Source organism: Simochromis diagramma, unplaced genomic scaffold, assembly GCF_900408965.1.
Source record: "Simochromis diagramma unplaced genomic scaffold, fSimDia1.1 OVJJ01000487.1, whole genome shotgun sequence".
Classification (NCBI taxonomy): Eukaryota; Metazoa; Chordata; class Actinopteri; order Cichliformes; family Cichlidae; genus Simochromis; species Simochromis diagramma.
This window is the reverse complement of record NW_024387305.1, coordinates 7204776-7215713: the sequence shown is the minus strand read 5'-3', so window position 1 is coordinate 7215713 and position 10938 is coordinate 7204776. Positions and strand designations below refer to the sequence as shown.

Here is a 10938-nt window from a genome sequence, read left to right as displayed (position 1 = left end):
TATAAGAGCTGACGCTGTTATATTAGCAAAAGGTGGGTCAACACCATATTAAACCCTATGGATTGAGATTGGAATGTCACTTAAGGTTATTTGTGTATGACTAGAGACAAGTGAATACTACTGGGCACTGCCTAACTGTGCTTAATTTAATTCTCCCCAGACTTCAGGCCAAGGTGGGGGAATAGAAACTGTTTTTTGGAGTATATACGACTGTAAGCAGCTTTCTCCCTCATTTTCCTCCAGTGTTGAATTGACCTTATTTGAGCAGGACTGCTCTAACCCAGTGTTATGTGTTGTGATTTACTGTCCACCTAAATACAATAAGGACTTCTTAAATTGCTTTTTAAAAAGCCTTAGCTTAATCTCACACAGTGGGTGGCTGGGCCTGCACATGCATGTGGGCATACAGTGAACCTTGTCTCATCCTATAGCCTGCTTGTTTTAAACTTGATGATTTTAGATGCAGTGTTTTCAGATCATAAGTCTGTGTTATTTGACATTGTTTTGTCGACAGGTTGTGTTAAGAACCACGCTCCTGAATATAACCAGATGTCAGCACGTTTCATGAGTTGTCCCAGCTAATTTCCATCCTCCAGACTGACAGTACACTGCTTATGCTGTCTTTTTACTAGACTGTATAAAGTTGGTATGCAGGTGGAATTCAGCCGATGGATCTAAGCATTATCAGCTATAGTTCATATGAATCTCTGCTACTCTTTCTGTACCTAACTCTGACCATAAACCACAGCCACTGTGCACCAGTTACACATTGTTCTTTACTTTAAACCCATCACAGTACAGCAGACTTACCTGTTTATCCTGCACTAAACTAAAACTGCAGGGTATGGTCTGTGATCAGGGGCTGCTGATCAATGAAGAAACTGACTTCACAGCCCATTGTTAGCCAGTGGTGCTAGTTTCAGTCGTTATGTAAAGGTACTCTTTATAAGGTTGGGGAAACCTGCAGTCACTTGAGACTGAAGAGGCACTTGGCGCCTTGGCGTTAGGCACTCTAACGTTTCTGTCACTGAAAACGCTTCGTCCAGATGGACAAATTCAACTTTTGGGGGATTTCCTTACCTGGATGATTGAGCATGCATCAAGACAGAATCATCATTTGCTAGTGGCATAAAGAAGCACATCCCTTTGATTAATTTCAAATGAGCATACGGCGGTGTCTCTGGGAGCGCGCAGGAATTTTCAGCTGGGAAGAGCAAGTAACTGCTCATAAAGTCGCTGCTCATAAAAACCAACACTCACGTGTTCTTAAAAATATCTGTAATTCCGATATCACGCTTGTAACAATTTTTGCGATTTCGATTTTTCGCTGCATTTGTTTTCGTTTACCTTATTTCTGACTGGCTGCAGGGCGCTGATCGAGAGCCCGCCTGTGTGTGCGTGGATTAACTTTTTAATTAGATCTGCGTAGGGTTTTTAAACTGTAATGTTAAATATTCTGCTGTTTTAATGTATTTTACCGTAGGACTCCACTAAATGAGCAACCTAACAGCATTAAAATGGACTGATTATTATTATCTAACGACTGAAGTGACGCGCGTATTTACACGTAAACTCTTTCGTGCGCGTTTTAGTAAATACTTTACACCGGTAAGGTCTAAACAGCGCTAAAGTAAACTGACTGTCCGTGAGGAGCACCGTTCCGGGAATCACGTTACTGACGGACCTCTCCGAGTCTCCAACATAAAACGTCTGCGCATGCACCCTCTCTCGGCAAGCTGTGAAACGTCTACTTCTCTGCTACATTAATTAGGAATTGGGACATTTAAAAGACTAGGGCTCAGATATGCAGCTTAATTCTAGATCAGGCGAAAAGACTATACACACAAATGTAGCCTCTTTACATGAGGTAACCCGTGTTCAGTTTCAGCCAGTAGCGCTTTTGCATGACAGCATAAAGTGAAGGTAGTCAGCTGGACTATTGCGCCAACTTGCCTCTCTCTTTTTAAAAAAAAAGTTTTGGGTTTTTTTTTTGTTGTGTGTGTGTGACCTTGTGTGTGCCAGTCAGTTGTGTGTGCTGTGGCTCTCACAGCCACGTCACACCTTGATTAGTGAGGCTGCCTTGATTGTTACTCCCAGAGATTTATATGATGATTGGACTAGAGAGTGTTATGCATGCTGCTGTACTAAATAAATGTGCAATTTTTGATTCCTGTTGTAGCTGTTGTTTTTCGCAGTTTCCGTAGAAACCATAATACAGGAACAACTTGTTTTTTTTAAATATGATTTTATTCATGCTTATTTTTGTCAGTGATCCAAGAGTCATCTGAGAGATGCTAGCATCAAACCAGGAGCCTGTGTGTTCTTGTCAGCATCTCTAAACGTTTGTCTTCATCTCGCCCAGGTTGCCCATTTATTATTTTATTATTCCTAGCTACCCTTGTTTGTTTTTTCTTTTTTTAAACCTGTCTTGCTCAGAAGCAAGCAGAATAATGGTCCGAATACTTTGTTGTGCCAAACATGTTTGCTTTCCCAAGAGGAGCACAGCAGACTCTCTGTAGGTTCCTCTTGTTGATGTTTTTGTTTCATTCATTTATTTCATTTTATAATTCATAATATTGCTGGAGTGGAGGAATGGACGAAGAAAAGGACCAGGAAAAAAGAGAGAAAACAGTATGTGTGTGTGTGTGTGGGGGGGGGGGGGTCAAGGATGAAGCAAACAGATATGCTAGGACTCCAACTGCTGCATCGGTAACAAAGCACACTCAAACGATACGCAGCACCTAAAGGCCGAAACAAAGAGAGGAGACCGAGGACAGTCAAGAGAGCTGAAGATCTGAGGCCACACTTCCCGATGACAACCGTGTGTCCATCCCAGCCAACCCCCGCCAGAGAACGGCCACCTCAGCACGAGCTGAGGATGGGGTCCCAGACCCCGAGTACCACCCAACACCTAGCAGAGCCCCCACCACACGACAAAGAGGCCCAAGCCACCCCTGGCCACATCCCCCAAGGAAACAGCTCACCAATCACACCTAAACACTCAGTCAGACACCCCGGAGCCACAAAGTACCCAACAAAGGCCTAAAATACCCATAGGTGACCAGGTACAGTGGCCAAAGTGTGAAGCTGGAGACCGCAGTTCGTTTTCTGTTTTACCCACTGTTTAGTTTCATTTTTAATCACTGCCTGGTTAGAATTAGGCTCAAAAACTATTTGATTAGACTACAGAGAACATCACGATTTGAGTTAGAATATATAAGATGCCCTAACAGTAACACACATTTCAGGGTCTTAAACAATACACAACCAACCCGTAGTATTCAACCAACACAGACTGTGTTATTCTCATACCACATAAACCAAGTACTTACACCATTTTCCTTTATTCAAATGCAGCTTATCTTTCTTTAGTTTATTTTTTAGCTTATCTTGTTTTCAATACTTTGTGGTCTGATGTAATCTGACTAATTTAGCTGAATAGGGAAACCTTATTAAGCTTGCATTAGATATATATCAATTATAGCACATATTTGTCTTATAAATGTGTCTAATCAATAACCACCATTTTAGTTATAACTGTTTTTTATTGCACATTAAGAATTCAAGATTAAGTTCTTCTGCAGTAAAACCACTGAAGCCAACTTGACATTTCTAATGCAGTTCCTGGTAAGAAGTCAGTAAACATTAACACAATTCCAGCTTAAAGCTTATTCAGAGTTAAATCCACCCTTTAGCAAAAAAGAAAGCTCGTGCTCTTTAATGATCTTGTCATTGAGAAGAGGAATTCAATCAAGAGATATTACCATTGTCCTTGTGAGTTTATTGATTTCTTGGCACACTGCAGTATGTGTATATTTTTGCCATGAATTGTACCGAAAATTTCCATCCAGTTAACAATAAAAGTGCATATGAAGTCTGCTTTTATGGTTTGTTTCGTGTTTTTCGTTTGAACGCTGTTTGTTACACACTACCACCTACATCCATCAGACTAGATTTTAATAAAGGGTATCATGAAAAAAAGTTCATGTCTATTATTGGTTTAATAGTATGATGAAGTTCAAATTGTCTAAACTATGATTGAGGGTAAGAGTGAGCATGTGCGTGTCTGTGGGGTGGGTAGGTGGGGGTGTTTACACTGTCAATACATGGTGTTGGAAAACATTTCACAGAATTATTAGGCAGTCAGTGTTAAAATTACACAGTGTTAACAGTGTTAACAGTGTGAACTGTGCTTTGTTGTTGCTGCAACTTTTCTGACTAAACAGTACAGTACAGTTTATTAAAAGAAATATAAAGACTGATCTGACACATGATCAAACATACTGCAAAGTTCGCATTATGTAAAAGTTTTTAGTATGTTAATGTTGACTTACTTTCAGGATTTCAACGGAATAAAAGCGCACAATACTATTTATTGTAAAAAAAGAATGGTACTCAAACGTCACAACACTGCATCTTATTAGTTTGCTTTGCAGTGAATTGTTAGCCAAATGCCCAATACGTCTGAACACATACAGGGAAGATGCACTTAGTTTGAGACCTACAGAATGTACTTTTTCCATAACTGATTACTTGTGTCTCCCAGAGTTTTTACAAGTAGAATGGAAGCAGTTTGGTTGTCAGATAAAGCTCTACTTGTCAGAGTTTAAAATTTCCTTTTTGCTAAAGTTGGAGCTTAAACTGCCGCTGAGTTATGCTACCATAGGCTCAGGCTGCTAGAATATCTCTCATGATTCACCAAGCATCAAAGAACCTCTCAGTAATAAAATAATTAGCTGTACAACCACTTACAGCTTTCAAGGCTCAAAACTAAACGCAACCATGAAATCATAAAAACAAAAAGCATCAAAATTTGAGGAAAAAAAATCACCAGGAAATGGTACGAGCCATTAGCGATTGACTACTCAATACTGTACTAAGTATGTGGTAAAAACATATGTAGTGAAATGTACGTTAAGCCTTTTTTTTTATTGTCGTACTATTTGTAATTTTCAGGTTATCATCACAATGTCGATCAGAGGGTAAAGGTTTTATTTAAACTCAGTAGGCTACATGGCATGTGAAGGCATTTCAGAGAATCGTGCTAATAACATTCAGAGTAAAAACGACTCCCACAGTCATCGCAAGAAAGACATCACTTCCTGTGATGTGGTGGAACCGTGCACTGTCAGTGCTGCAGGTTTGCAGATGCATCCCTAAAATAGTATAACAGCATATAAAGACTGGTATACATATATTCTGCTTTGCAAAGTTTATAAGTCAGTTAATGCAACAAATAAATGCATTAGCTGACAGATTTAAGCAGAATAAAAACAGCACAGTTCTTCTCTTTGTTGCCATATACCTACTTTGTAACAGCAAAGCTGCTACAACACATGAACCAAAATGTCACACTTTTCACACTAGACTCATATGGCTCAACCATTTTTAAAACAAGCAAGCTTAATGTTTCCAGTCTTCTTTGTAAGTTTTCATTCACATATTAATATTAATAAATGATCTTACACTATGAATCAAGCATCATTGAGGATAGCACAATGACCAGGAGTTTACAGAAAGGGGAATTCAGTATATAAAAGATGACATGACGAAAGGGTTTCAGATGAAAACCTGCCACATTTCCCAAGTAAATTGTAAGAACTTGAACTGTTTTTAATTTTCCCTGTCTTAAAACCATCTATTAAATTCATGTAATTGAATGGAAAACTACTAGGGTACAAACTAGTGTATATGTGCAATTACTCAGAATTTTAAGGTGGATTTTCTTTGTTCATATTATAAACAAGTTCACCCTCTGCTGCTGCTTATCCATAACTACAGACAGCCTTCCATCATTACTGAAATTCTGTGGTAAGTTTAAAAAGTTGCATTTCATTTTGTTACCACATGAGGGCACTATAAGGAATCAGAAATGTAAGCCATTCATCATGTGGGTTTTTACAGTAACATCTTGTAAAAAGAGATTTTAAAAAAAGGAACTTCTGAAACTTATCTTTGAAACTGAGACAAGCCTTGGTCTTAGATCTGGGTTATTGTTAAGCTATATACAGATGTGTTCAAAACCCTGATACACGCATCACAGCCATTACCTCAGCTGCTTATCAGATGTGTCTTTAGCTTTCTGTCAAAGTTTTTGTCTTGAGACTGCGGTAACTGGGGAAATGGTGTATACAGCATCTATATATAACACAAACAGGACATGTGGCAAAACACAGAGGCAAAGAGATTGGTTATTTCCACAGAGATTATCTTGTGCTTGTATAAATACATGTACACACGGGAACACTTTTATATCTTCCCTGTGAAAACATGCATGCAGATAATTATGCACGCACACAGTGATTCTACATCGTAAATCTGTTTACAGTGTATGCTAGACAAAGTCACACCCATGGATGCAATCAAGCAGTAAAATGTTTACAGCTTTCTTCTAGCTCTCAACACAACTTATTTCCAAATGTTACAAAAAAGTGAGGGGTGGGGGTGGTAACAGATGCTCTTTACAATATCAGCCTATTCTCCCCTGAGAGTACAGCAGGGCACACCCACAAACAGATCCACCAAGCAACTCTAAATGATCTACAGCACTCCTCAGATCAGTGAATATTGTCCTAAAAAAAATGCACGACATACATCTTCAAACAATAAAAAAAAAAAACCAAGAACAGTTTCCCGCTCTATCTTATTACTGCTACTTCAGAAGAAAAAAAAGGAACAACGCTTCATGAGAACTGAAGGTAGGAGGAAGATTGCTCTGTTTGCATTTGCTTTTTATTGTGGCCATTTGCACCTACCTCCACTGAGACTGAAAGTGCACGGCTGCAACCTCAAAAAGGAAGTAGGCGAGGTCTATTTTGACACCAACCGTGCTTCAAAATATATTCCAAGAGGTGCTGTTTTGAAGTTTCATTTTACACATATTTAGGTGCTGGAGAACGGAAGGAAGACAGTGAAATAATTTCAAGATTTAATAGGTTTTTTTGTATTATTATGATCTTGTTGAGTTAACTGCTTCCATGGACACTACTGGACTATTCTCCAAAACCCTTTTTAAACGGATATTTGTGGATTTATACAAGCTGGCTGAACTTTTAAACTACAAGATATAAAAAAAATAAACCTTGAGGAACTGAGACTGAGGTATTGTTCAAGACGCCTAAATATACTGCTGGATGCTAGATCGCTCAGAGTGCACGGTGTGACAATGCCTGTGATTGTACTAGAGGCCAGAGACTTCACCAGTCCCCTTTTCCTGGTGCGCACATTGGAAGTCCTAACAACCTGCACAGCATTCAGTCTTGTGGCCTCTGTGGAACATAGTAACACAACTTGGAACAGAACCTTTAGGATCTTCTGTATGTTCATCTGGTGCTTCTTCTTCACCATTTCCCTGCTCATCCACATCCTGAGCATCATCCAGTTTCACAGTCTTATCCGAGTATCCTGGAAGAACCTAACTATGACGGTGGCAGTGTTGGGGGCACTGATGACTTTCAGTACATCTGTGATTTTCCCTTGGATGGTGATGGATCATGAGGGGGAACTACCACGTCCTGTGGCGGCTGCAGTGGCCTCAGGTCTCACCTTCCTGGCCTACACCTCAGAGTCAATTGTGCTCCGCACCCAAGCGCACGAGCAAAGAGGCTACATGAGCACCATGCCGGGTCTCCTCAAGATCATCCAGCTATGGGGGGGCTGTATGATCATACCTCCGGTTGTGGAGATGGTCCATGAACTCCGTAATGGAGTAGCATGGCAGCTATCGGTCTCTGGTGTGTCATATGGTGTCTGCATCCTCATGTCTGTAATTACACTGGTGGTTATACTAGGTGACTTTGCTGGGCGATGTCTTCTGCCTTTTGACAGATTTTTGGCTGGCTTCTCCCTAATTGGAGTACTGCTCTACATGTTGGCCACAGTGATTTGTTTTACCAAGATACTGCAGCTGAATGAAAACAAAAACGCCATAACACAACAGCTGGTTATTATGGAAACCGTTATATCCAGTATTACACTATTAGCTTACACAGTGGATCTCGCTTTCTCCATCAAACTGTTGTGTGACAGGGGTCGTATGTGAAGGTCCTCATATATTGTGTGAAAAGTGTTCTGAAGGGTGTAATATGGGGAAAATAACATGTTGAATGTATGATAACTATAATTAACTTCCTAAACAGTTACTCATGATGCTTAACAAATCAAACTGTAAATTAGTTATTCAGAATAAAGAGTCTAAAAAAGAAAATTAACCCAAAGGCATTCAGACTAATAATAAAATTGTTTCCAATGTAACTGATACATGAAAGACTAATTATTTTCTTTTTATTACATACCTTAACACAACCTGCAGTACCATCAGTTTAATGGGGCCAGTTGCCAGTTGCTAACACTAGATGGCAACACGACATTAGCAGTACCACTATTTAAATCACAGGAGGGAACTTTTAACTGTACATTACACTGAATGTTTATTTTCAGCAGGTGTCAGCTGCGCCTTTTTGTGAAGATAAAAACTGCTGTAAATCACATCCTTCTTTAATGCATTTAACTCTTAAATACTAATTAGATGTGACTGTTATTCACACACTTTTTAACTGATTAGCCTGCACACAAGCAAAATAAAAGATGGATTTGCTTTCTTTTTCTTTTATGATAATCTACAAAAGGAGTTTATTTAAATTTAGTAAATTTTGTGTCCCCAAGATAAGCCAGAAAAAAACTGTACACTAGTGTTCCCGACTTATTTACATTTTACACTGTTTACCTTACACATCTGCCTCACCAGCTCAGGCTTGCAAAGCAGCTCTATCAAAACATCGATTGGCTATCCCAAACCGCATTGCAATGGAGTTATCCGGCTGCTCGGTTTCGATTACTCTGGCCTCCCGTGACTCCAGCGTTTTTTTTTTCCATTCTTCTTTAAGGAACTAAGTGCAGTTTAGTCGTTGTCAACAGGGTGAGGTAGAAGACGGGTCGAAATAAGTTGGTACGTGGAACTGAATACACACACACTACTGTGCGTGAATCTTTGGAGCCCGTTTGGAAGTTTTTCTTTTTTCGTGTGTGTCCAGGCGAACATGGAGACTCCCACAAACGGTAAGCTATCATTACGAAACACATTTTTCCAGTTTGGTGAAATAAGCTCGTCTAAAAACAGACTTGGGAACAAATTCGGGATTCAGTTTTAAACAGGAAAACTATTCTTTTCCGTCCACTCATTGTTTATGGTTTGATATTAAGTCGTGTTTGGGCTAATGGCAGTGAAAATAAGTGTTAGTTAATGCCGTCGTGTTTCACTGGTCTGGTTTCACTGGTCCGTGTAAGATCATAATTAATATTATGACCACGTTAGTACCCATATTAGTCCATATAGCACCTCCCAGTATCATCCTCATGCTAACTCCTACTGTCAAAGCCTATATTTTGCCATATGGTTATATTCCATCCACAAATGGCTACCAGCTAAACGCTGAGCTACGAAGAACACACTCCCTTTATATTTTAGGTCTCTGTGTTTATATTTTTTACAGCCATAATTATCTTTGGCCCTTTAATTCTTGTGTTTCTCAGAAGCCCCATGAGCACCATGGACATGTGATACTTGACTCTGCTCTAGGCAGATGCAAGTCCCAGGCTGGATTGAATGGCACTGAGGATACAAGGTAAGCACTTAGCCAGTAAATTTGGACTCATTATTGATCGGTTTCCTGAGCTACAAATGACCTCAGTGGGGCCAAAGTCTAGATGGAAAGAGGAAAGCTTAAGAGAGAGTGCGTGTGGAGGATAGGAAGGACAAACATAGCTCTGAGTGGTGAAGAACTGAGTAGTACTACAGAACAGCTGGCATTCACAGAATAGGGATCAGATAAAACCTCTGAGTTAGAAGCAGGCCTCAGGTATTGGTGACCTGAAGATAAAGTGGAAACGTGTGTTTGTCTTACCACATAGGATTAAAGTGCTGGGATTCCCAGCTTTGTCATTCACAAAACTGAACATGTTGTCACAAAACCAGATGATTGGTAGCACCATGGTCCTTAAAAGCCTTGCACAAGCATGGAGTCTTATATTCGAACATACAAATAAAAGAGATGAGCCCAAGGCTCCCTTCTGAAGCTCTGACTTTAAATTTACATTTCAGCAAATGCTTTTAAACGCAGATAGGTAAAGTTGAGTTTTACCATTTTTCTTGGGTTTTATTTTGTTTGGTTTGATTTATTTATCTATTTATTTTTGATTTGCACATACTGACTTAAGATTATATTTAAAAATAATTTCTTAGACTTGCAGTGCATGTTTTCTTCTCATTAAACTGGTTTACTCATCACCATAGACACTATATAAAAACGTAATAGCTCATCGTTATGTCACTCCTTGGTTAGCCTCAATATGACCATTTTCTTGCCTTGATTTTAGCGTTTTGACAAGGCGAGGTGGATCAGGTTCAGAAACTGAGTGATACCACGGTAACTTCCCAGTCACATGGTAAAGTAGACAAAAAGGCTGTAAACTTCTGTTCAAATTAACTACTTTATGCAACCTGAAGAATGCAAAATGCAAGTCTATGCTCCTCTCAGTGGTCTCTATAGGTTATATTGAACAATACTACTTTTGTCAAGTAGCCATTGCTCATACTAAAAGAAACACTAGTGCTGCATAGTGTTATAAGGAATAAGAATTCACTTGTTGTCATCCAAACAGCTTCATGGAGCTTATTGTTTTGGTGCTCAAGAAGCTTCGAGTCATGTAGTCATTATTTTTAGATGACTAAAGCTGCTGCTTCGTGAAATTATATTCAAAGCAATACCCACAGACTGTGGTAAAAGCCCGCACACCAGAACACGTTTCTTTTCCTTTAAACACATGTTCAGTTTCAGGTTTAATGCAAGTAATCCAATAATGCTATCTTCTTTAGGCTTCCACTTCTTTAAACTTGCATTGTTCTCTTTTGCAGGTTGTTCCTTAACTGCCACATTGTCT

General features: G+C 39.4%; 2 protein-coding genes across 3 annotated transcripts in view; both read left to right on the top strand.

The window, feature by feature from the left end:
• The first annotated feature begins 6873 nt into the window (after positions 1-6873).
• LOC120716881 (testis-expressed protein 2-like) overlaps positions 6874-10938 on the top strand; it is a 36066-nt gene continuing 32001 nt past the window's right edge. Inside the window, exons 1-2 of one of the 2 annotated variants that reach the window (XM_040004567.1) lie at positions 6874-9057; positions 9532-9623. The gene's annotated coding sequence lies outside the window, so the exon portion shown is untranslated. The remainder of the gene's footprint in view (positions 9058-9531; positions 9624-10938) is intronic. The other variant, XM_040004565.1, reaches the window with a different exon arrangement.
• LOC120716790 (myeloid-associated differentiation marker-like) lies at positions 7166-8041 on the top strand. The gene has a single exon (XM_040004399.1). It carries the CDS (start codon positions 7166-7168, stop codon positions 8039-8041), a length of 876 nt encoding a protein of 291 aa, XP_039860333.1.

What these genes read in the sequence shown, in the direction of transcription:
- LOC120716790 (XM_040004399.1), top strand. Translation starts at nt 7,166, where the DNA reads ATGCCTGTGATTGTACTAGAGGCCAGAGACTTCACCAGTCCCCTTTTC.